The sequence below is a fragment of the Oryctolagus cuniculus genome, chromosome 2, assembly GCF_051225735.1.
Source record: "Oryctolagus cuniculus isolate XC-2025 breed Fujian yellow rabbit chromosome 2, ASM5122573v1, whole genome shotgun sequence".
Taxonomy (NCBI): Eukaryota; Metazoa; Chordata; class Mammalia; order Lagomorpha; family Leporidae; genus Oryctolagus; species Oryctolagus cuniculus.
Genome location: NC_142868.1, coordinates 33,457,683 through 33,484,667, shown reverse-complemented (window position 1 = coordinate 33,484,667; position 26,985 = coordinate 33,457,683). Strand labels below are relative to the sequence as shown.

Here is a 26,985-nt window from a genome sequence, read left to right as displayed (position 1 = left end):
TTCCCAGGTCATAGCAGAGAGCTGGATTGGAAATGGAGCAGCCGGGACTTGAACCAGCACCCATATGAGATGCAAGCACTGCAGGTGGCAGCTTTACCTGATAGGTCACAGCGCCGGCTCCCTCACTTGCTTTAATAACAATATGCAGACCATGCTATCCCCACAGACTGTTACACAGGAGAATTTCACAAGTACAATAATGTATTCTGTAGCATGTCAACATTTGTGCATAATGTGTGACCAATCAACTTGCTCATAAACTATTAATCACTTCCACTATAGGTGATTTTTCATATTTGTGAGTCTGAGAAAATAAAACATACGGCACACATTTTTAAAAGTGTTAATTTACCTTTGTATCAGCTGTTAAAATACATGCTTCTATTTCAGCATGACATTTAGAAATTATTCTAGTATAACAACAGCAAAAATGTAATTCTACAATTGCAAAAGAGCTAAACTGGAATCCATAACTAGTTTCACACTTACAAGTGTGATTCTGAAATACTACTATGCAGCTGTCTTAGAAGTTTGCTGGCTTTCCTTTAAACACACACACACACACACACACACACACACCCCTCAGGCGTGGGAAGATTTACAAGTTATGTTCCATGAACTTTTCAAAAAAGAGTTCTTCAAGAGACAACCAGTCTATGAGGAAGGCGGAAAAAAAGTGAATTAACTGGGGTAGTAGACAGGACTCTTACCCAACACCCAGAGCACGGGACATTCAGCAGCAAACAGAGAGTGAATTCCAGGGTGGCCTGCTGAGTTCTTTAGGACTACGTTCATCGCAGGGACTTTGGAAGGGGGACATTTTTACACCAGGTGGAAAATATGACATTATGTTAACTTGACTCCCCTTTCATGACCTATTAGTCACTAATATTTTGGTCACCAGGCAAATCAAGCCTGCAAGAAAAGTCAGTATTCAAAATACCATGTGTTATTGTGTAAATCTACTTGAATTACTTATTTTCAGTATGACAAGGAGCCTCAATATGAGATGGAATATGGAAGCATCTCCAGCAAGGCCAAGCTACAGTCTCTTCCTTTGAGGTTTAGGTTTCGCCCAGAATCCCTAAAACATGGACTAGTCCACTCGAGGCTACAGCAAAGCCTGAGCTGCCGCGTGCATACAGATCAGGTGCGGCATGTGGATCCGGTGCGGGGACATTTTAGCACTTCCCCTGCTCTTCAGTTTGTATAATCCGCATACACCAATTGCTGCAAAACCTGCCCCATTCCTGTGGGGGTGAATGGTGCCTCTTTAGCTTTTCGGAAAAGTTTGGATCCTTGACCTTCATCAAATGAAGAAAGACAGACATCTGTATTGGTTGACACAGAAATTGCTTGAAGAATCTTCTGATAGCAACAAATCCCCCAACCCCACCGGCTTTTCTATTTCGTATCTATATCTAAAACAGATGCACAAACCTTAATTATCATTTTTTAAATATGTATTGATTTATTTGAAAGGCAGTGTTACAGAGAGGTAAAGGGAGAGAGAGAGGGGTCTTCAATCTGCTGGTTCATTCCCCAGATGGCCACAATGGCGGGAGCTGTGCCAGTCCAAAACCAGGAGCCCGGAGCTTCCTCCAAGTCTCCCACACAGGTGCAGAGGCCCAAGGACTTGGGCCATCTTCTACTGCTTTCCCAGGCCACAGCAGAGAGCTGGATCAGAAATGGAGCAGCTGGGTCTAGAACCAGCACCCATATGGGATGCTGGTGCTTCAGGCAGTGACTTTACTCAATGCACCACAGCGCTGGCCCCAAACCTTAATTATTTTCAAGCAACAGAGTTTGCTTTCAGTTTTATTCCTTAGCTTTTTTTCCCCCCCTCACTGGAAATGTTTTGCATCAGAATGAACTGATCTGAAACTGCCTTTTTGTAGGTGAAAAGCAAGCAAATGTGGGCAATGAATGCAGACCTGAGAGAGCTTGCAGACACCAAAAGTGTTCCATGAATCCTGTCTGGGTGGGGCAGGTAGGCGTTGATGGTAGGGGTGAGGATTCCAAAACTGGTGCTGCCCGGCTGTATGCCGGAAAAGCTCACGTAACACTTTCCCTGCAGGGCAGACTCCTCGAGGTGTTACCTTTACCTGCCTGTCCCTGCTGCTTTTCCCTGGAAGGGTCTGGAATCACTGAGCGCCCACATGTTCCCCAGGCTCCTTAGCAATGCTTTCCTCCCAGAGAAGTGCTCTACCAGGGCCTCCTGCCTTGCCCCCAGCCTGAGTACAGCTGCGGAAAGGAATCACAGGGCAGCCCCGGGCAGCTTCTGCCTTAAATGGTCTCAGCCACGCATTCTGGAATTTTCCAGGACTATCCAGTGGAAAGTCTCGAGAGCTGCTTTTCTACCTTCTGATTCCAAACAAAAGCAATTGTGCATTGCTGGGATTCAAAGTTGGGGGGGGCACTCTGCTTTATTCTAGGGGTCTCTTCACCCCTGGGAGCCTTTTGCTCCTATCCGTAGAAGACACAGCGATTGGCATCTCTTGTCAGGGCTGTTGGATGCCCCTGATGCGGGACCAGCAAAGCACTGAGCACCTGCAAGATTCTGAGCCATGACCTAGCTGCTTTGCTAGGTCCCCAGACACTAAAGGGAGAGTGAGATGGCATCAGGGTAAATGTATTAACCCGGTCCTAATGGGAGTTCATTAGTCCTGCAAGCAGGGGGCCGAGGGCTGGGAGGAGGCATCTTCAGAATAGATGTTCTATTGCATATTTCTATGATTATTGAGAGAGAACCCAAATGGTGATAAAGTCTTGGTGATGTCAGCCTTTGAATGTGAACTGGTAGTATCTTAGAAGACAACAGGTATGACTCTGCAATACTTCTCAAGTAAGTCTTCGGATTACACACATGCGGGCATTGTCACACCCCAAGGTGACCTTCATGTTCCACTGGGTCTCTGTCACCTGCTGTTTGCCTAGGCTATCAAGGTATCTAGGGTTATCTTTGCTCTGAGCTGAAGAAAGCCTCTCCATTCTCACGTAGGGAATGTGGGGGAGGTTGTACAGCACTCATCGTTATAACTTGACATCAATCTTGACGAAACAGCGCTATCTATGGGCGTTCTTTGGTCTGATGCTCATAAAGGACGCCTGGTGAGAAAAAACTAAAGTGGGCTTGGTAAGGCAATGCAACCTGGGCCCTGCCACCTTGCACAACAGCCATTCTCCCATTTTCCAGGGTTACCCTCTACCTTGTACAAGGCCATCTAACCTTTGGAATGATTGATTTAAGGGAGCTTCAACCTTTGTTCCTTAGATTCCATAGCTTAAAGGGGAAATGAGCTGCTTTTTCGTGTTGAGCTGGCTATCAGGGCCTATGTCATCGAGAGACAGCCGGGGGCCTAGTAGCCCATTCTCTTCCCCCTCCAGTCTAACATGGCTGCTCCCTTTGATGCCCTTGGAAATGCAGACTCAGATAAATTCTGGTGCATGAGAGGAAGCAAATAAGATAGCAGGCACAACTTTCAAAACAGAGGTGGAGACAGGGTTAGAGGTCAGGAAGACACCGCTGGCCGCCAGTGGGAAGGATGGGTTGTAGACAGGTGAACAAACCTAATGCATCATACATGGGTCTTGGATGGCCTGCAACCATTGCTAACAGATTTCCAAATTGGTCATTGCTGTAACCACATAATATCTTCATGTGAACTGTAAAGTTGACTATTGAAGCTCTTTAACAAAGTAGTGAATAAAAGGTGAATGAGAATTTTTTTAATAACTCACAACCTTAATGAAATATTTTCAAATTTCTGCATTCCCCACCAACCTTCCCAAATAACATTTTCTAGTTACAATCAAGTGGTTTTCATGTTGTTTTTAGTCTTCATACTGATCCTGACAGTGCTGCAAAGCACCAACTTGACGAAATATGACGTTCTTCATCATCTCTCTCTTTTCTAGAAATAAGCTTTTTTTCTTCTTTCTTTTTTTTCCACCTGTTATAAATAATGTTGCAACAACTAACTTTGGACATATAGTTTTAAATTTATTTGAATTGTTTCCTTTCTTTTATTCCAGAAACAGACCGTGTTGTTTTCAATATTCCCAGATTTGTACTGTGGTGTGAGTCTTCTTAGACATCACACAGTTCTATTGGCAGGTTAATGGCCTTGGAGAACAACATCAAGGTGCTGCTCACCCACATGGCCCTAGAGGGGGATGACGCTGGCTTTCAGCACAGGACACCTAGGTTCTGACACTGGCTCCTTGGACAAATCATTTTCTTCCTGAGAACTCAGTTCCTTCCTTCACTCTACTGAGCTAAACATTAAACACTTGGATAACTATGGTGAAGACGGAAAGAAACAATACAAAAGTAATTCGAAATGCATGTGGTAAAACGGAATAATTAAAATACAAGCTTATTTTGGTGCAAAAAACCTTTGAAATGCATGCATGTTTGTTCCATCGTGTGCATTTTCCATGAGCTCTCTGAAGTCTTCGCATGTGAAGACCCCATGGAAACCACACACATGTTGATGTGACGTGCTTTGAAAGAGAAAGCAGAAGGTAATTTAACTTGCTGTGCAAATGAGGGTAAAAGTCTGTGTGGGCATGAAGGGCGTTTGGCAGGTAGCTCTGAAGCCCTGACTGCTCCAGTGTCCTGGTTACATATGTTTGTCTTCATTGATTATTTGCAGGTGATTGAGTTGTATTCCTTGTCCTTTCAGGCTGGGATTAATTTCAGTTTGATTCATGTTGTAGCCACATAGAACTTTTTTGTGTTAGTTCAAGTTCTATGCTGGCTACAATACTGTTCTTTCAGATTAGCCTCCGTCTCACACCCCACAAGTATTTATTGGGTGTTTAAGGTATGCAGTTGCTACAAATCATGTAACTACTGTTTCCTTATAAAGTTTTCTGGGACTGTTGTTATGGAAACAACTTTACCTTCATTATTCTTAGCGGAGAATTTAAATATTCACAAAAGTTACCACCTTTTATAAAGAAAATATTTACCCATCCCATTGTTAGTGGTCCAATGTTCATGTTTTCTCTGAACTCAGTAATTACACTTAAATAAGTTTTCCTCCTATTTTCAAGTCATTCTAATAAGCTATTGATTTATTTCAATTTGTGTTGTTTCAAGATTTCCCTATAAAAATCGTGTAAAAACTCACCTCTAACATATTTGTCCCTTCAAAACAAGGATTCTTTTAGTATAGAATTCTAAATCCACTTGTAATAGTACCAAATTTAACTAACAGTTAAGCCAGAATCTACACCTGGCAATCCAAAGGACTAAAGGTCTGGAATATAGTTCGTAATTAAATTAAACAGACCATCTGTGGGATTCCCTGTTTAGACGCGAGGTTCGAAGAAATCAATATTGGTAAATAGTTGAGTTACCCAAGTTCTTTTGCCTGAGGACAACTTTGTAGAGGTTGGAATGATGTTTTGAGCTCTATGTTATTAACAACAGTGGTCCTGGTTATAATTTTTCCATGCAAAAGGACCATACCTTAGGGTGTAACTGAAGCTCAAATGCCTGGGCTTGTGACTGGAAGCCTTTGCCCAGGATTCAGGAATAAAGAGTTAAGGGAGGTCAATGTAGGAACCACCTGGCCATTGCAAAGCCGCCACTATTTTTTTTTTAAAGATTTTATTTATTTATTTATTGAGAGGTAGAGTTACAGACAGTGAGAGGGAGAAACAGAGAGAACGGTCTTCCTCCCATTGGTTCACGCCCCAAATGCCACAATGGTTGGAACTGATCTGAAGCCAGGAGCCAGGTGCTTCTTCCTGGTCTGCCATGTGGGTGCAGGGGCCCAAGGACTTGGGCCATCCTCTACTGCTTTCCCAAGCCATAGTAGAAAGTTGGACTGGAAGTGGAGCGGCTGGAACTAGAATTGGCGCACATATGAGATGCCAGCACCACAGGTGGAGGATTAACCTACTGCACCACAGCGCCAGCCCTGCCCCTACTATTTTAAAATGGAGACCTATACTTTCAGGGCCTACAGCAAAGGCGGAGTTACCACTGGCCTAATGGCGCTTAAGCTTCGGGTCCCTTACTGGCCCAGGACCTCACTGAATGGTTTGGGCAGGCTGGGGAGCCAAGTTTTGTTGGAAGCATTGCTAGGTAAGCATTTCTAGCAAATTCATTAAAAGGGCCATAGGAATCTGAATCTTCAAAGGCTGTAGTAATTTTTTGTGATATTTTTTTCTCATTCTAAATCTTTGCATTTGTGTCAACTTCTGCATTCATAAGTGTGTATGTTTTTCCTTAAAGAGGGCCTCCAGATTTTAGAAGCTTCAGGTCCACAAACTGTAGATCCACTCCTGGCCCATGAGCTTATTTAGTTGAGAGACAGGGAGAAGAGAAAGCTCCCATCCATTTGTTCACTCCCCAAACCTGCAAAGGCTGGGCCTGGGGCTTGGCTGGAGCCAAGTCAGGGCTGAATCCAGGAACCAGGAACTCACCTTCCATATGGGTGGCAGGGACCCAATTACTTAGCCATCACCACTGCCTCCCAGGGTCCCCTTAGCCGGAAGCTGGAGCCAGGAGCTGGAGCTGGGCATTAAACCCAAGGAGTCCGATGTGGCCTGAGGGCATCCCAACTGGCATCACTGCTAGGCCAAACACCTGTCCACTTAGGAACTTCTTGAGTGCAGGGGCAGTGTCTTCTTTGCTCACAGGGAAGGGAAGGGCCTCGTGCTGTAGAGCACTTGCTGAACGAACGGCCTCAATGGATCAGCCAGTTGGTTGGCCACCTGCTAGGCAGTGTTGGCAGTACAGTTTCAGCAAGCAGGCTTTATTCTTCCCATTTTAGAGAAGACATTGAAGTTTACAGAGGCCAGAGAGTGGCAGAGCTAGGAGTGGAATCTAGGCCTTTCCAATCACTTGACAGTACCATCCCGCTTTCTCAGTGTGCTGCTATTTCTCATTTTGAAACTGTTGGAGAAAGGCCATTCGACATGAGCCCCAAGGTACTGTTGTAAAATTATATTTTCTTTCTGCTGTACTTGGTTATTAAGAGATCTAGAGTCCTAGAAGGAGCGTACTTTCAAAAAATGTATTTGAAAGGCAGAACAATAAAGAGAGAGAGAGAAAGAAAGAAATCTTCCATTTGCTGGTTCACTTCTCAAAAGCCTGCAAGAGCCAGGGCTGGACCAAGATGAAGCCAGAAGTCAGAAACTCAAACCAGGTCTCCCATGTGGGTGGCAGAGACTCAAGTGTTTAAGCCATCATCTGCTGCTTCCCAGGGCATGCATTTGTAGGCCGCTGGGTTAGAGGTGGGACTTGAACCCAGGGACTCTGATACAGATGCAGATGGCCCACGCAGTGGCTTAACCTGCTGGGCCACAATGCCTACCACCTTATCCCACTTTTAAATACCGAGAGAAAAATATCCACACATGAATGGAATTCCAAACTACCTGGAAAGGTCATGGAAGACCTGCTAGCACAGTGGGATGTTTTGAAAACCATTGTATTTGTCCAGTTGTCTAGTACAGCATGCAGCATTTTTGTTTAATTCTTTGTGCCTCTTTTTTTCTAACCAGTAGCGTTGGGATTAGATATTTTCCTCAGTGCTGTTAGAGACTATCTCTTAGGCACCACCCCTACACTTGACTCTCTTCCCTTGAGGATGGTAATCTTCACTCCAAGGCCAATGTCAGACTGAAAAGGCAGGGGCGCAGTGCCCCCATAGTATTTAGGGCAGCACCACCTTCAAGTAATAGTTATATGGATCTTAGAGAGGAGAGACTTTCATGACCAAATACAAAATAGTGGTGGTTAAATTCAGAACCATTGAAATTCAATGATCTAAACTGTCGCTCCCCCTCTTCGTGGAGGAGCGACACAGGACCCTGCGCTGTTCTTTTGTCTGCTCGGCCCTCCCCGGGTTTGCTGCTGGTTCTTCCCGGGTTGGCTACTGTCCCTTCCACCTCCGTGGAAGGGCGGTTCCCCCTGGCCACTTTTCCCACTTCCGCAGGGGAGCGGCACACCGCCGGCCGGCTCTCTCGGGGGCTGCACAGGTGTTCCCCTTAGATGTTCCTGGTACATGCCGTCTCTCTCCTCCTTTATAGTCCTCCTCCGCCAATCCCAACTCGGCTGCCCACATGCCGAGTACGCTGCTCTCCTCCAATCAGGAGCAGGTCCTACAGTTTATTGGCTGAACTGGAGGCAGCTGTGTAGAAGCTGTTTTCTTCTCTCCCAGCGCCATATTGTGGGAGAGCAGATGCATAGAATAAGTCCCAATTCCAGTAACTTAGTCTAGTCCGAGTTGCTCCCCACACTAAACAGTAAGAACTAACATAGGGGCTGGCGCTGTAGCGAAGCAGTTAAAGCCGCTGCCCGCAGCACCGGTATCCCATATGGGTGCCGGTTTGAGTTCTGGCTGCTCCACTTCTGATCCAGCTCCCTGCTAATGTGCCTGGGAAAGCAGTGGAAGATGGGCCAACTGCTTAGGCTCCTGCACCCACATGAGAGACCAGAAAATGGGATTCTGGGTTTGTGGGTGGTGGCTTTACCTGCTATGCCGGAGACTGGCCCCTTCCCACTTCTGAGGTGAGGAAGCCGAGGGGGTGGACAGATTAGGGAACACGTCCAATTTCAAGAGGGGGATTATACCCAGGCTGCATTGCTCCTCAGTCTGTGATCTTGCCTGCCAATCAGAAGTAGACGATGGACCTCAGAGGTTATTTTGTCCAATGGGACAAAAATTTCCATTATAGATGGAGTGGCTGAACCCTGCACCCCCACCCCCCAAAGTGAGTTGCTCAAGGTGTCAGGAGATGGCAAAGGTGGAGTTAGAGTTAAGTCCTTCAGGGACTTAGTATATTAGTCATTTATAGGATGTCATGCAAATTAAATTACGTGCCTTTAAAACACCTTTTCACCTTAGACATGAAGGTGATTGAACACACTGTGAAAGTACAAGGGATGTGGAACAGACGCCCCAGAACAAGGAACAGTGGCCTGAGAAAGCCTCTAAGAAGCACTTAGGAGGCATTGGAGGTTTTGATTGTCCTTTTACCCCACCACACCAGCTGGAGCGCCACCCTAGTACTGACCAAATGGACAATTCAGCATGACTTTCTGTTCGGTTGCGTTTTTTCCTTATAGAACATTACACAGGTTAGCCAAAACTGTTTAGATAAATTATCTATTATTATTATTTATACATAAATATATAAATAAATTATTATTTTATTATTATTTTAAATATGTGAGGCAAGAGGGGAGAAAGAGAGAAGGAGAGGGAGAGAGACTGTAGACATATGTAGACGGTTTCTATCTGCAACAGCCAGAACTGGGCCAGGCCGTAGCTAGGAGCAGGAACTCAGTCCAAGTCTCTCCTATGGGTGACAGGCACCCAACCACTTGAGCCATCACCTGCTGCGTCCCAGGGCGCACATCAGCAGAGCCAGGACTCAGACCTGAGCCACTCTGCTAGGAGAGATGTAAGCATCCCTGCTGGTGGGTTTAACTGTTAGGCCAAATGCCTGCCTCGGGAAATCATTTTGATTTTTCTAACTTTCCTTCAATCTCTGGTGATTATTTTATCCCTTTTTTCACTCTTCACCCATTTACTTTGATTATTTACTTAAAATCAAGTCTGGAAACATTTAGCTAAGAAATACAGCACCATAGCAGACATGTCTAAAAAAAGGTGAGCATGATAGTTTCTGCCCTGGAGATGCTGTGTGAGCCACAGAAGCCAGCCGGCCTGGCAGCTAAGATGCCTGTATTCCACACCACAGTGCCGGGCCGATGCCTGCCTCTGCTGCTGACTCCAGCTTCCTGCTGACGCAGACCCTGGGAGGCAGCAGTGGTGGCTCAGATGATTGGTTCCTGCCACCCACATGGGAGCCCCAGACTGAGTTCCAGCCCAGCCCTGGCCATTGCGGGCGTTTGGGAAGTGAACAGGGCGTGGGAGCCCCACCTTCCTCTCTCTCTCTCTTTGGCTTTCTGCCTCTCAAATAAACAAAAATTAAAAATTAAAATAAAAATAGCCTCCTTTATATTTTGCTTAATCAGAAATATCCCAGATGAATTGTAATAGTACAATTAAAATTTTATGAAAATATTACACATGTGTTTATGTATACATAGAAAATTGAACTTTGAACAAGTCGCTGTTAGTAGTTCTAGGGCATGGGACCAGGTGTAAGGAAAGACACCTTTCGTTTTTAGCTTAATGTCCTTCTGTATCGTTTGAATGTTTTGCGATAAAAATGCATTATTTTGCTATTTAAAAAGTCAAGAGAACTTGTTGAAAGCGAATTTTCGGCAGTGACTTCTTGTCCCATGCTATCACTCTTTAGTTTCCCTCAAATACTAGAAATCCCAAAGGGAAAAATAGGGACTTGACTATAAAAATTAGTCACTTGGACTCCAATCTGTATTAAAGGATTATTATTATTATTATTATTTTTTTTTGCTCAGTGATATGGTGCTGTTCAAACCAAGGTGGAAGGAGGAAGCACACGAAAGAAGAGCTGCTGCCAGTTAGCCCCAGCCCTTGCTCTCAGACTCAGTCACATAAGCTCCGACAGAACAGTGAGAAGAACCCAGCAATGAAAGCCCTCAGATGCTGCAAGATCCTAGCTTTTATCAGCCTCGGGATTCCTCCAAAACATTGTCAAGTAACATCACTAGGTCACCAAGGGCTTCTTCAATTCTGTGAGTCACGCTTTACTGGCTAATAAGTTGGAAGTTTCTGATCTATTCTCAGCACTCCTACTCAGCATCAGAGTTGTTGTCAATCATACCTTTTTTCTTTCATAGATTTTTTTTACATATTGTGTTCCCTGTAAGAATTTATAAATGTAACTAAATGACTTATTTTATGCCATAAACGAATATAAAGTTTCCCTAAGTTCATTTCCATTCTTTACAATATTTTCTGGTCTCCCGTTTAGGCCTAATTTTCCATGTATGAGAGTGTTTATTATCAAATCAAGCTGTTTAAATAGGATCACAATATTATTCTACGAGCATTTATAATTACATTTATTTAAGCTCCTGTTAATCATTCACTAAGTATAACTTTTTCTGCTTAATGATTGGAAAAAGTAAATATTGCTCTCTTGAAGATTTTAGAATACCAGTTGTAGCCTATAAATAGGTTTTCACCTGACTCATAGCCAACAATGCTGTTGTGATTGTAGACACTGTCTTTAGCACTTCTTCTCCATGGCCGTTTCCATCACTTAATTCAAACTGTCTGATCAGGAGATCCTGTTTTTCCCGTTAGGTGTATCCCAGGTCCTAATGAAGATGGGTATGGATTATAAGGTAGGTATTGGCCAGCGCCGCGGCTCACTAGGCTAATCCTCCACCTTGCGGAGCCGGCACACCAGGTTCTAGTCCCGGTCGGGGCGCCGGATTCTGTCCCGGTTGCCCCTCTTCCAGGCCAGCTCTCTGCTGTGGCCCGGGAGTGCAGTGGAGGATGGCCCAAGTGCTTGGGCCCTGCACCCCATGGGAGACCAGGAGAAGCACCTGGCTCCTGCCATCGGATCAGCGCAGTGCGCCGGCCGCTGCGGCCATTAGAGGGTGAACCAACGGCCAAAGGAAGACCTTTGTCTCTGTCTCTCTCACTGTCCACTCTGCCTGTCAAAAAAAAATTAATAATAATAAGGTAGGTATTGTGCCTTAGCTAATTACATGAATAACTGGGATCACTAATTTACTTGAACTCTAAATGAGAGGATCAAGGGAGCATATATGTGACTCAACACCACTGCAATGGAACACTCAACGTTTTAAGAAAGTTGAAATTGGGACCAGGGCTGTGGCACAATGGGTTAACGCCCTGGCCTGAAGCACTGGCATCCCATATGGGCGCTGGCTGGTTCGAGACCCCAGCTGCTCCTCTTCCAGTCCAGCTCTCTGCTATGGCCTGAGAAAGAAGTAGAAGATGGCCCAAGTCCTTGGGCCCCTGCACCTGTATAGGAGAAGAAGCTCCTGGCTCCTGGCTTCGGATCGGCACAGCTCCAGCCTTTGCGGCCATCTGGGGAATGAACTATTGGGTGGAGGACCTCTCTCTCTCTGCCTTTCTCTCTCTGTAACTCTGACTTTCAAATAAATAAATAAATCTTAAAAAAATAAAGTTAAAATTAAAATCTTAGGCACAAATGGAGAATCCTGTGTTTAATATATGAATTGCTGTAAATGGTTCATAGATTTTTGTAGACAAATAAAACCTGCACACTGTTTTAGTCTTTGAACAGTCAAATATCTGCTGAGTCAGCACAAATACCAGTGCCGTACATGGGTTTTGCAGTTATGGAGTGTTCTTTTTCATTGAAACTGGGCATCTGGGCCGGTGCCACGGCTCATTAGGCTAATCCTCTGCCTGCAGCACTGGCACCCAGGTTCTAGTCCCGGTTGGGGCACCAGATTCTGTCCCGGTTGCTCCTCTTCCAGTCCAGCTCTCTGCTGTGGCCCGGGAGTGCAGTGGAGGATGGCCCAACTGCTTGGGCCCTGTACCCCATGGGAGACCAGGAGGAAGCACCTGGCTCCTGGCTTCGGATCGGCGCAGCACACCAGCCATAGCGGCCATTTGGGGGGTGAACCAATGGAAGGAAGACACCTTTCTCTCTGTCTCTGTCTCTCTCTCACTGTCTAACTCTGCGTGTCAAAAAAAAAAAAAAAAAAAAAAGGAAAAAAGAAAAAAAAAAGAAAGAAAGGAACTGGACATCTGTGAATGGGATTCAAATGCACTAGCTCGAATTCAGACAGATTAAATTTGAAAGTTGACAGTTATCAGCTATGGAGCGTTGGGCAAATTTCTCTGAGCTTCTGTTTCGTCAGTTGTAAAATGGATTTAGGAATACCTACCTAGCACAGTTGATGGGAGAATTAAATGGAATGATTGGTGATAAATATCTGGTATGTTTCTAGCACTGTAGTAGGTATGCACCAAAAAAGTCTTCTTATAATAATATTTAATTAAAATAGTACAATGGAATGTCAAAGAGTTATCTGTAATATGTATCTCAATCCTTCGTTTGGCTTTAAAAATTAAGACCATTCTTTTAAATTTGGGGGGGCCTATGGGAGGATAAAGTGATGGAAAATAACAGATTTATATTTTTCTAATTCTCTTTATTGTGTTCTTTATTAACAGTAAAGCATGGCTATTACTTTAGCCAGGAGACTTTGCAGAAATTTCGCTATGTTACATAGTGGAAGTTTTGGTATGCCATTTTCTTGCAGTTTGACTTCAACAAAGAGGGCTTTTAAAAATTCTGCATTTTTTAACCAAAAGAAAAAAATCAATTCTGATCTCTGAAGATTTTGCTTCTATAAAACCAAGACAAGCTAAACAGGCTCCTGCTAGTTTTTCCATTTCAAAATTGGAAGACGTTGGGGTGGGATTGGACAGAAGAGTCTTAACATTTAGTCTTCTTAAACGTGCTTATGAAACCCTGTGACCTTGCTGATAGTCAAGAAAGCATTGCAACAGTCTGTTGGCCCAGGAGCTTAGCTATTAATCATGTGAGTGCTGGCTTTTTCACAGCTGTTTTTGCCGTTTTCTTACTAAATTTTGCTCAAGAATTTCTACAGAGCCTTTAAGAAGAGAATTATGTTGAGATGATTGTTTTATTTTCTCTTACTTTTAAATATAAAATATTCCCCTCACCTTATTTTATCTTAAAATTTTACATTTGGAAATTGTTATAATACACCAAAATAGAAATAATAATATAATGAACTTTTATGAACGCATCACTCAAATTTAACTGCCATCAAAATTTTGCAATTTGTTTCAAGATAGTTTTTAATGTAAAAATTTTAAAAGATTTTATTTATTTAACAGGTAGAGTGAGAGGGGGAGAGAGAGAGAGGTCTTCCATCTGCTGGTTCAGTCCCTAAATGGCTGCGACAGCCAGAGCTGGGCTGATCTGAAGCCAGGAGCCAGGAGCTTCTTCCAGGTCTCCCATACAGGTGCAGGGGCCCAAGGCCTTGGGCCCAGTGCTTTCCCAGGCCATAGCAGAGAGCTGGATTGGAAGAGGAGCAGCTGGGACTAGAACCAGTGTCCATATGGGATGCCAGCACCACAGACGGAGGATAACCTGTGCCACAGTGCTGGCACCTAATGTAAATTTTTCTTTACTTTCTTTTTTTTTTTTTTTTTTTTTTTGACAGGCAGAGTGGACAGTGAGAGAGAGAGACAGAGAGAGAAAGGTCTTCCTTTGCCGCTGGTTCACCCTCCAATGGCCGCCGCTGCAGCCGGCGCACCGCGCTGATCCTGGCAGGAGCCAGGAGCCAGGTGCTTTTCCTGGTCTCCCATGGGGTGCAGGGCCCAAGCACCTGGGCCATCCTCCACTGCACTCCCTGGCCATAGCAGAGAGCTGGCCTGGAAGAGGGGCAACCGGGACAGAATCCGGCGCCCCAACCGGGACTAGAACCCGGTGTGCCGGCGCCGCAAGGTGGAGGATTAGCCTATTGAGCCACGGCGCCGGCTCCTAATGTAAATTTTTAAAATAAAAAATAGGCATACATGTTTGATTTGCATATTTTGGAAAAAATTATATAGCATTTATACCTATGAAGGAGGAAGGGAGGTAGAGAGGGAGGGGGAGAAAGAGAGAGAGAATGTGTGTGTGTCTGCAATCCACTTCTATTTCACTGCAGGTGTAGAGACTTTGTTGGGGTCAATGTTTGGTATAACAGCTAATGCCACTTACGATGCTCACATCCCATATATGTGTGCCTGGATTCAAGTACTGGTTCTACTTCCAATTCCAGCTTCCTGCTACTGTGTGCCCTGGGAGGTAGCAGGTGATGGCTTAAGCACTTCAGTCCCTGCCATGCATGTGGAAGACCTAGACTGAGTTTCTCCTGCTTCTGGGGACAGCGCTGTGGTGTAGTGGCTTAAGCCACCATCTGAAGTGCTGCCATCCATGTGGGCACTGGTTCAATTCCCAGCTGCTGCACTTCCCATCCAGCTCTCAGCTAATGGTCTGGGAAAGCACTAGAAAATGGGCCAAGTGCTTGGGCCTCTGTATGCACATGGAAGACCTGGAAGAAGCTCTTGGCTCCTGGTTTCTGTCCTCTAGCTGTTACAGCCATTTGGGGAATGAACCAGTAAATAGACAATCTCTCTCTCTCTCTCTCTCTCTCTCCCTCCCTCTCTCTGTAACTCTGTCTTTCAAATAAAATATATGAATCTTAAATAAATATAGAATTAGTTCCCAGCTTCTGACCTTGTTCTAGCTCAGCCTTGGCTGTTGCAAGCATTTGAGAAGTGAACCAGGGGATGGAGGATCCCTATCTGTCTCCATCTCTCTTCTTTTTGAATAAAATGAAAATCAAATTAAAAAAAAAAGTTTTAATGCTGTTTCTGGGACAAAGTGGATCATCCTTACATATATATATATTTAAAGATTTATTTATTTTCTTCAAAAGGTAGAGTTATAAAAAGAGGGAGAGGGAAAGAGAGAGAGATCGTCTTTCTGCTGGCTCACTCCCTACATGGATGCAATAGCTGGAACTGAGCCAGGCCAAAGCCAGGAGCCCTAAACTCCATCTTGGTCTCCTAAATGGGTGGCAGGGGTCCAAGTACTTGGGCGATCTTCTACTGCCTTCCCAAGTACATTAGCAGGGAGCTGGATTGGAACTGCAGCAGCTGGGACTTGAACCCACGCTCATATGGGGTGCCAGCATCACAGGCTTCAGCTTAACTTGCTGTACCACATTGCTGGCCTCAGATTTTTTTTAATATTGAAATATAACTGATTTCATTATTTGTCAACTAACACATGTCAGCATTGTGTGAGCTCCTCTGAAGAAACAAGGCCAAGAGATGTTGACAGAATTCCTGAAAGCGGTAGAAAAGCAGGGATAAACAGTCTTATCCCAGGGTCCAGGAGCAAGTGGTGAGGCCTTGACCCAGAATAGTTTCCCAACTTTGCTTGTTCCAAAAGCCTCTTCCACAGCAATTAAGCAATCTCTTGAGCCCCTGAGAAATTTCAAAAATCATTTCATCATTTGTGTGTGGTATCCAAAAAACTGGTTGACCTCTACTTTATTTCCTACAGATCTGTTAAAGATTGCATGGTAAAGTTTACTTAACTGTAAAATATTCATGGAATAAATTCTGAATATTTTAAATGCTCATAATACACAGACATAAACATTAGGATTTCCCTTTCTAATGAATAATGTACATTATCTGAATTATTTCAGCTATGGAGGAAAAAGCATTTCAACCCATATTTTAAAATGACATACTATGTTTGATTTCAATATTAAATGCACACTAAAAGGCTGAGTAGCATTTACATATTCAGTTGTGTTTTCCAAACCTGATACATCAACCACTTTTTGTGTGGGAGATGACATTAGGTGGAATAAAGCTGAGATTTTGTTTGTTTTAAGTATATTAAAAATACTGTATCCTGGCCGGTGCCGCGGCTCACTAGGCTAATCCTCCACCTTGCGGCACCGGCACACCGGGTTCTAGTCCCAGTCGGGCGCCGGTTCTGTCCCAGTTGCTCCTCTTCCAGTCCAGCTCTGCTGTGGCCCGGGAGTGCAGTGGAGGATGGCCCAAGTGCTTGGGCCCTGCACCCCATGGGAGACCAGGAGAAGCACCTGGCTCCTGGCTTCGGATCAGCGCGGTGCGCTGGCTGCAGCGGCCATTGGGGGGGTGAACCAACAGAAAAAGGAAGACCTGGGCCGGCGCCGTGGCTCAATAGGCTAATCCTCCACCTTGCGGCGCCGGCACACCGGGTTCTAGTCCCGGTCGGGGCGCCGGATTCTGTCCCGGTTGCCCCTCTTCCAGGCCAGCTCTCTGCTATGGCCAGGGAGTGCAGTGGAGGATGGCCCAGGTGCTTGGGCCCTGCACCCCATGGGAGACCAGGAAAAGCACCTGGATCCTGGCTCCTGCCATCGGATCAGCGCGGTGCGCTGGCTGCAGCGGCGGCCATTGGAGGGTGAACCAACGGCAAAGGAAGACCTTTCTCTCTTTGTCTGCCCAAAAAAAACAAAAACAAACAAACAAAAAACCTGTATCCTCATTTATAGTATGATATGGAGTTTCCTTTCAAAATATGTTTAAAAAATTATTTCAGTAAATAGTAGCAGTACATCTGATCCTTAAATATGCCTACAAACTAAAAAGCCAGAAAAACACGAGGTGATACACAAAGCTCAAAGTCTATGAAACATAAGCTTTTGATATCAAACATGGGTGAAAATTATTTAACATTTTGTTTGAATTCTTTCTAAAAAAAAAAAAAAGAGATAAAGGTTTAGAAGACTTATTTACGTATTTGAAAGGCACAGTTACAGAAAGAGGAAGAAACAAAGAAAGGTCTTCCATCCACGGGTTTACTCCCCAAATGGCGGCGACCACTAGGGCGGGGCCAGGCCTGGAACTCCATCTGGGTCTCCCACCCGGGTGGCAGGGGTCCAAGCACTTGAGCTATTGTCCACTGCATTCCCAGATGAGACAAGGTTTTTAAACGTAAGTTTAGTGTTTTACTGATAAATCGTTAATGGTTAATATGAGAGAAACGTTTGGGCGACTCTTTCAAGTATCTCACAAATAATGCAAAGCCAAAAGACAGTCATTATTTCCAGCATATGAAAAGTTGAAATAGTTGTAATTATGTTGATGATTATTTATTTTCTCTTTTTGAAAAAAAATTTTTTTCTTTTTTTTTTTTTTTTAATTGAAAGGCAAAGAGACAGAGACAGGCAAAGAGTTTTCCATGAGCTGGCTCACTCCACAAATGTCTGCAGCAGCCAGGACTTTGAGCAGGCTGAAGCTAGGAGCCAGGAACTCCATTTGGGTCCCCCACCTGGGTGGCAGGGACACAATAACTTGAACCATCACCTGCTGCCTCCCAGGGTGCACATTAGGAGGAAACCAGATCAGAAGCAGAGGGTCTGCTTTAATCAGGATGTGGGTGTCCCAAGCAGCAGCTTAACCGCTGTACCAATTGCTGTCCTATTTCCTCTTTTTAACATTTTTAAAGCAGTGTTGCTTCTCTAAAAACAAAATAGGCTATATTGATTTTATATACATGGCTTATAGATCTGGCAAAAATCTCCTTGGGGACAGTGTTGTAGAATCTTATCAATTTTGTGCTCTTTCTGCTGGTTATATGTGTGTGTATATATATATATATTATAAAAGATTTATTTACTTGAAAGTCAGTTACACAGAGAGAGGAGAGGCAGGGAGAGAGAGAGGGAGGTCTTCCATCTGCTGGTTCACTCCCCAGTTGGCCACAACAGCTGGAGATGTGCCAATCCGAAGCCAGGAGCCAGGAGCTTCCTCCGGATCTCCCACGTGGGTGCAGGGGCCAAAGGACCTGGGCCATCTTCCACCACTTTCCCAAGCCATAGCAGAGAGCTGGATTGGAAGTGGAGCAACCAGGATTGGAACCAGTGCCCATATGGGTTTCTGGCACCGCAGGTGGCAGCTTTACCTGATAAGCCACAGCGCCCGCCCCTCTGCTGGTTATATTTCAATGCCCTTGGGCTTTCATGGTTCCTTCCATTAGTCAGTTGTCTGTTACAGGTGTTAAGTCAGTGGTTTCCCAGGGTGGTAGAATAGGGAGCATTTGGCAGTGCCTGGGGACAGTTTTGGTGGTCAGAACCCTGGAAGTAGGAGTCGGGGCAGGGGGCTGGGAAATCGGCGTGGGCATGGGAGACACCAGTGGGCAGAGGCCAGGGATGCTGCTAACCATCCTACAATTCACAGGACAGCCCTCCCTCTCCCCCAACAAAGAATTATCTTGTGGGGCCGGCGCTGTGGCCTAGTGGGTAAAGCCGTGTTCTGCAGTGCCAGCATCCGGTATGGGTGTTGGTTCCAGTCCTGGTTGCTCCACTTCCGATCCAGCTCTCTGCTATGACCTGGGAAAGAAGTAGAAGAAGGCCCAAGTCCTTGGGCTCCTGTACCCAAATGGGAAGACCTAGAAGAAGCTCCTGACTCCTGGCTTCGTATCGGCGCAGCTCCGGCTGTGATGTCCATCTGGGGAGTGAACCATCAGATGGAAGACTTCTCTCTTTCTCTCTCTGCCTCTCCTTCTCTCTCTCTGTAACTCTGATTTTCAAATAAATAAATAACTCCTACAAAAAAGAATTATCTGGCACCAAACACCAATATTAATAGTGCCAAGGTTGAGAAATTCTTGTCCTATACAAACAGTGTTTGTCTATAAATGCTAACATTTGAAAACCATGAAATAAATATTCAAGGTTATCATGGAAGCTGCCAATATTTAGTGGAATGATAAACTGAGTTACTCTCATGAGCAAGTTCATCTTCCCCAACGTTTCCCATCTGAAGGGGGAAATCCATGCATTTATGGTAGTATGTTCATTTATTGAATGAAATCAGACACCTTTATTGCCTTTGCTAATTTTGCTGATAGGAGGAATAAGATGATAGCACTAAAAGGTGAAATCTGTCCTGGGATTTGAAAACCTGTACATGGGAGAAAGATACTGAGTTTATTCGTCCCTGTGGTCCAGTTACTGGATCAGGAAATTGCTTTTTGCTTAAGCCAACTTGAATTAGATTTCTGTCACTAGCAACCAAAAGAATCCTGACTAATCCACCATTAGATTCTTATTAGCAATATTTCAAGAATTAGCAATAATGCAATGAAGTAGTAAGAGTGAACTTCAGATTGGTTTTTGATAACAAAATTTAAGATAGAACTCTCAAACCACTCTTTCAACCAACGTGTATACCCGGTACATATCAGATGCTCTGTGCTAGGTGCTGGGAATATAAAGACACAGGAAAAAGTGTCTCTCTTTCCTAGGAGCTCTCAGTGCCCCTGGGGAGGCAGGAAGGTACATAGGGTATGTGAGTGCTGGAACAGAAACAAGCACATCTTATGGGAACCTGCCAGAGAGGCACAGCTCTCTAAAGGGTTAAGAATAACTTAAGAGGCCATGGCTCAGTGCCGGCACCCTGGGTTCTAGTCCCGGTTGGGGCGCCGGATTCTGTCCCGGTTGCCCTCCTTCCAGGCCAGCTCTCTGCTGTGGCCAGGGAGTGCAGTGGAGGATGGCCCAAGTGCTTGGGCCCTGCACCCACTTGGGAGACCAGGAGGAAGCACCTGGCTCCTGGCTTCGGATCCGTGCAGCACACCGGCCGTGACAGCCATTTTGGGGGTGAACCAACGGAAAAAGAAAGACCTTTCTCTCTGTCTGTCTGTCTCTCTCTCTCTAACTGCGTGTCAAAAAAAAAAAAAAAAAAAAAAAAAAGAGGCCATGGCTACAGTCAGAAGTGAGTCTAGAAAGATGTTATATGGGTTAAATAGAGTAAGAAGAACATTTTAACTGGGTAGAGCGAAGAGTGGAGGCTGAGTGGACAGGGATAGTGAAGTAAAACCAGGACACATTTGGTGGAGGTAGGGTAAGAGTGGTCAGGAAGGAAGCTGACCCGGAGGTCCAGGGTTGTGGCTTAAAGATCTTGGTTAAACGTCAGGACTCTGTCCCCAAACCTTTGGAGAGCCACTAATTGACCTTATGCAGGGGAGCAACATGATTTATATTAGAAATATCACTCTGTTTGGTGGGGGTAATAACAGTTGTCTGGCAAGTTGATACCAAGATTATAATAATATTGAAAGTGATGATCACCATGCTAAAAGACGGCCAAACCCAAAAATTCATTCCGTTTTGTTTCAAGCACTGTTAAAAATTCAGGAGTAGAGTATCTATTAGTAGATGTAATTATGGGAATTTTTTTAACCTGCCATAGCCATATTTGTAATAAAGTGGCACCTAGATTCTAGGTGAGTCTTGGACCTAGATCATTCAGGTTTCCTGCACACAAGGACATTTCAAACTGAGAAAGAACTTTTAGGCTCCTTCTAGAACTCAAAAGATCCCACTAGCCACAACAAAATCTTTTCAACATTTGAGAACTGAGGAATAAAGTGTTCGATAACCAACCACTCATGAATCCAGTTTTATAATAGGCTTGTTTAACTCAATAAGTTAAAGAGACCAAAAACTAATCCTAAAGAATGCTTTTTCTGGATCGCAGGAGCATAAGGAAGAAATACTTCATTGCAACATAAACCATCACATGAATCTTTTCTATTTAAAGTAGGAACAGGGAGGGGACATGTGGGGAAAACAAGTTCACCTCAGGCTCCCAGACCATTGCAAGTTCTCCCAGTGCCAGAGGCCCCGGGTCACACAAAGTGTGTTAGTTTCTGGGTGATTTCAAGGCACCCCTTGCACCATTTATGGAGACCAGTGCTTTGGAAATTCTAAGGTGATGGGAGAAATTTTTTTTGGCAAGCAGTTACTTAAAACCTAATCCCTCAGTTTTTAAAACAATGAAATGTATCTCACTATCAGAAGCTAATTGTGTGTTAAAGGCAGAGTTTATCTCAAACTAAAGGAAAATGAAAACCATCTTAAATACAGCATTTTATCAGTGAAGTTTGGAGGCAATATCTATTAGTTTAAACTTTTTCTCATTCTTATGATCAGATAGCAAGTTTTGCAGGCTTTAAATCAATCATTAAAACAGTTTTCCATGAAAATTTCAATTATTAACATTTTTCCAGGTAACCAAACTTTTCAACAACTGTGAATATTTTTCCTTTATGCAAAGGTGAAACAAACATAACGCACGCATACCTTTGCATAGAGATCATTAAAAAGAGTGAAGAGTGGTTTCCACGGTTGAGAGGTCAGGTGGAGAGGGAGAGGGACTGTTTCTCAGTTGTGTCCTTTGGTACAATCTGCTGTTTTTAAATTTACCTAAGCATAGATTGCTTTAGTAATTAAAAGAATTAGACAAAAAGAATATTTTTCTGACATGCATAATCTTGATAGCTATTAACCAGCTGGAAGTTTCCACTCCTTTAAGGTCTCAGTTTGCTAAATCACAGTAAGCCCACATATTAATATGTTCACAACTTTATTCGAATAGGTGCAGATTACCTTGATATCATAATGCAATCTGTTTCCTACAATATCAGTTTTGACTGCAAGCAGTATATGTAAATAATAAGAATGCAAGTTCCTAAAGAACAGAAGAGTTAGCAGATATGTTGGTACAAATTTAGCCAGGAAGTAGTTTTATGTTCCTGGACATTCCTTCTATTTCTCTCTGTATAATATTTGATTGTTAAAAAGTGAGGTACCTCCCCTTGAAAGTTTTTTTTTTTTTTCATTTTCAACATGGAACAGGTGTTTTCAGACAATTTATTTTTCCCAAGTAAACTACTGGACTCGAGATGATAAATCCGATTCTGGATGTTAGCCTCAACGGGAGGCTAAATCTCTTGAAAGACTGCCTTTTAGAAGAACATTCTTAATAAAGAGGGTGTTTAATTATGTTGTCATTGCTAAAGCCCATCTTCACCACAGCTGCGTTTTCCTCTGTAACCATCGGCAAGTTGTTTAATCCCACAGAGCTTCCTCTTCTACAGAACAGGGAGAAGTCATAGGACCTGCTTCGTAAGGGTGTCATGAGGCTCAACTGGGACAACGCAGGTATAATGCTTAATGGCATCTGCTATACCTAATAAGCACTCAACACATTTTAGCTATTTTTTGCTTACATTTGCACTATTTTTGATAAGTTTTAACATTTCCCAACATGAATGTTAGCATCTTGAAATATACTGCTTTAAAACAATACAGCATCTAGAACTTCAGTTACAATTAACCTCATCTATTCTACCATAGAACACAAGTAAAACCCAACATGAAGTGCATTTGTTTCATTTTCTATATTTAATATGCATCAGTTAGTTAAATTTCTTTATGTAAGTATAATCAATACCATTGGGAATAGCAATACTAATAAGTACATATTTGAAATGATTATGCCTTCAGTAATTCTGGAATGATTTGCATGTTGTCAGAAAAGCCCCCAACAATTAAATTTATAAAGCACTGGCTTTCCACAGAATGAAAGTATAATTGTATACTTTATGTATACAATTGTAATTGTATACTTTTTAAATGCACAATTGTAAGTCAAAAAATAGTCCCAAAGTGCCACTTTTGAGGGAACCCCTTTGACTCATAATCACTTTGGTAATTAAAACATGCTATTTTACATATAAATTTGGAAGCTGGAACTTAGCCTAAAATTAGATGCCCGGAATTCAATAAAGGGAATGAGCCACTGTTTCTTTGGAGCTCCTGCTCCTTTTCTGCTGAAGTGAGTAGAAGACAACCATACAGTACCTTAAGCAGGTTGTGTCCCACAGTGTAGACAGCTGCCACATTCCCCTTCTCTCCCGGAGCATGCAGACCTGTCCCGTAGCCATGCCAAGCCACCAGATAGGGATTGTGAATGGTGATCCAGTATTTGACACGGTCCCCAAACGTCTGGAAACAGTAGGTGGCATAGTCATTGAATAAATCAATCAACGTCTCGTTTTTCCATCCCCCGTATTTTTCTTGTAGCGCCCAAGGCAGATCCCAATGGTATAAAGTGACTACAGGTTCAATGTTTCTAAGTAGCAGAGAGTCCAGGAGCCGATTATAGTACTGGAGACCTTTTGCATTGGCGACTGCTACTGTGCCATCCGGGAACAGTCTTGGCCAGGAAATTGAAAACTGATAAAAAGAGACTCCTAAAAAATCCAGCGCCGATAAGTCTTTCTCCAAAAAGATGTAGCTGTCACTGGAGCCATCGCGGCTGCTGACGTTCAGGTGTGTAGCGATGAAATGATCCCATACAGAGAGTCCTTTCCCATCCTTCTTCCAACTCCCTTCCACTTGGAAGGCTCCAGTCCCCACACCCCAGAAAAAGTTTTTTGGGAAAGTGTCATAGAGAAACAGCTGACTTTCGTTTACCGGACTCAAATTAGGATTTTGCGACCATACAGCTCTTCCGTCTCCGGGGAACCCAGTCACGGCTCGCAGCAGGATGAAGGCTGACAGCATGACAGATCTCCGCAGGCGTCCGCTGGACATCGTTTCCCTACAGCGTCTGTTTCTTTCATCGGTGCAGAAGGAAACCCATTCATTCCCTGGAGATCCTGCCGCACAGCCTGGCTTCATTTGCCACGAACTGCGGGACCGTCTTATCACGGCTTCAGTAAAAGCTTGTGATTGTAAAGCTCTGTCAATGATTAGCTTGAACCAGGCGACTTGGGATGGGTCAGGGCTAGCGACGTAATCTGAGGGAGGTGGCCCCAGGGCGGCCACGAGCACGGTCCGTCCTCTGTCCTCTCTCATTCTGGGAAAAAGATGGATCGCAAACATACTGAAACAGTGCAGAAAAACGGCTAATTTTTTCTGTAGCCTCTCCCGCTGAATATTATTGAATCAGGTATACACATTTTCCTTTTTATTTAGTTTTTTAGCTTTTGAGACGTGGTTTTATTATCACACATGTGAGGAAGAACAATTTAATATCCGAGTAAGTCACATTCCTACATTCCAATAGTAATTCAAAAACATAATAAATAAAACACTACACGGCCACAAAATCACAACATACCTGAGATTCATTTTAATAAATGTTACCTGTATTAAGAAAGCTATTAAAATGTGTCGGTAGATTTGAAGGAAGAGATACTGCACACTTTCTGAATGGAAACTGAATATTTTCCAATTTAATTTATGAACTTAATGAGCTTTTAACTCAAAACCTCTAATCCCAAATTTTAGTTTGACAAAACTATTGTGACAGTTCACTTGAAGAATAAATAGCTACTAGTTACAAAAATAAAGTAGAACAAAAGGAAAGAAGACCTGAAAAAGAAAATAACAAGTGACTGCATATCTTCAGATATTAAGACAGAAATAGCCCAACAACTTAATCAGCATGATTGTGGAATAAGAATAAACAGAAATAAATATTGTACAGACTTTTTAACGTCCTTTGGAAGTTGAATTTTTTTTTTTTTTTTTTTTTTTTGGACAGGCAGAGTGGACAGTGAGAGAGAGAGACAGAGAGAAAGGTCTTCCTTTGCCGTTGGTTCACCCTCCAATGGCTGCCGCGGCCAACGCACCACACTGGTCTGATGGCAGGAGCCAGGTGCTTCTCCTGGTCTCCCATGGGGTGCAGGGCCCAAGCACTTGGGCCATCCTCCACTGCACTCCCTGGCCACAGCAGAGAGCTGGCCTGGAAGAGGGGCAACCGGGACAGAATCTGGCACCTCGACTGGGACTAGAACCCGGGGTCCCAGCGCCACAAGGCGGAGAATTAGCCTAGTGAGCCGCGGCGCCAGCTGGAAGTTGAATGTTTTAAACATTTGAAGTGTTGTATGTCAATGAGAAGAGAGCGTGGCCTCTGGGTAGTGTGGCCTCTGAAGTCAGACTGCCTGAGTTTAAGTGGAGCAATGGGACTTGGGACAAGTTACCTTTCTGCACTTTAGTTTCCTCTTCTGTAAGAAAAGGCAAAATAACAATGATGAAGCTAAAAATAGTATGCACTTCATGGATTATTGTGAGGATTGTTACATCTAAGGCACTTAGAATGAAGAGACTGTCACAAAGCAAGTGCTCAGTAAACATTACTCTTATTTTTATCCATAAGGGAAACGTTATTTAGGAAGTGATGGTAGGATTTAGCATAATAGCATAAAAGACACTTTGTTCTGACTCCTGCCTGCATTTTTAGCTTCATTTCTTTCTTTCTTTTTTCTTTTTCTTCTTCTTTTTTTTTTTTTTTTTTTTTTTTTTGACAGGCAGAGTGGATAGTGAGAGAGAGAGACAGAGAGAAAGGTCTTCCTTTTTGCCGTTGGTTCACCCTCCAGTGGCCGCCACGGCTGGCATGCTGCGGCCAGCACACCACGCTGATCCAAAGGCAGAAGCCAGGTGCTTCTCCTGGTCTCCCATGGGGTGCAGGGCCCAAGCACTTGGGCCATCCTCCACTGCCTTCCCGGGCCACAGCAGAGAGCTGGACTGGAAGAGGGGCAACTGGGACAGAATCCGGCACCCCGACCGGGACTAGAACCCGGTGTGCCGGCGCCACTAGGTGGAGGATTAGCCTATTGAGCCGAGGCGCCGGCCTTTAGCTTCACTTCTTATCAACTGATCACTGATAGTATCCTTCTGTTCAGCTGTAACAAATCACTTTTTTTAAAAAGATTCATTTGAAATGCAGAGAGAGAGGATGAGAAAGAAAGAGGTATTTTTGCATCCAGTGGTACACTGCCCAAATGCCTGCAATAGCAAGGCTGGGCCAGGCTGAAGCCAGGAGCCCAGAATTCCATGCAGGTCTCCTACAAGTGTGGCAGGGACCCAAGTGTTTCAGCCATCATCTGCTGCCTCCTAGGGTGCACATTAGCAGGAAGCTGGAATTGAAATGGAGCTGGGACTTGAACTCAGGCACTCTGGTATGGGGTGTAGGCACCCCAAATGTCATCTTAACCACTGTACCAAACACCGACCCCCAGTGAACAACTTTTAGCAAGTTGGACACACGCTGCTCACTCACCTGTACTTGGGTGTGTGTGCTCTCTGCACAGGATGTACTTCTCCTTTCATCTGGCCTGTGCCTGTGTCTTAAAATCTGGTGCCTCCTCTGCAAAGTCTGACTCCACCGTTTGGATTTAGATCGATCTCTTTATTTTTTTTTTTAAGATTCACTTTTTATTTGTTTGAAAGGCAGAGTTATGGAGAAAGAAGGAGGAGGAAGAGGAGGAGAGAGAGAGAGAGAGAGAGAGAGAGAGAGAGAGAGAGAGAGAATATTCTATCCATTGGTTCACTCCTCAAATGGCTGCAATGGCCAGGGCTGGACCAGATTGAAGCCAGGAACCAGGAGCTTCTTCTGGGTCTCTCATGTGTGTACCAAGCACTTGGGCCATCCTCCACTGCTTTCCCAAGCATACCCGCAGGGAGCTGGATCAGAAGTGGAGGAGCCAGGACTCGAACCAGCGCCGATATGGGATTGCAGGTGGAGACTTAACCAGGCCACAACACCAGCCCCGAATCTTTCTATATTTCTATGGCAGCCCATGTTTTATTTGTTATCATACAATAAATCACAATAATTATGTATCCTCAGTTTGACTCTAATCTCTCTCTTAAATAACAAAACAGGGACCATGAATATG

The 26,985-nt window shown here is 44.0% G+C and overlaps 1 protein-coding gene across 2 annotated transcripts in view; it reads right to left on the bottom strand.

Annotated features, from left to right (window-relative positions):
- KLB (klotho beta) overlaps nucleotides 1-24,068 on the bottom strand; it is a 43,853-nt gene extending 19,785 nt beyond the window's left edge. The window contains exon 1 of one of the 2 annotated variants that reach the window (XM_089325343.1): nucleotides 23,159-24,068. In XM_089325343.1, the coding sequence (XP_089181469.1) occupies nucleotides 23,159-23,980 (822 nt within the window). In that variant the 5' untranslated portion in view covers nucleotides 23,981-24,068. The remainder of the gene's footprint in view (nucleotides 1-23,158) is intronic. The other variant, XM_002709391.6, reaches the window with a different exon arrangement.
- Nucleotides 24,069-26,985: the final 2,917 nt, after the last annotated feature.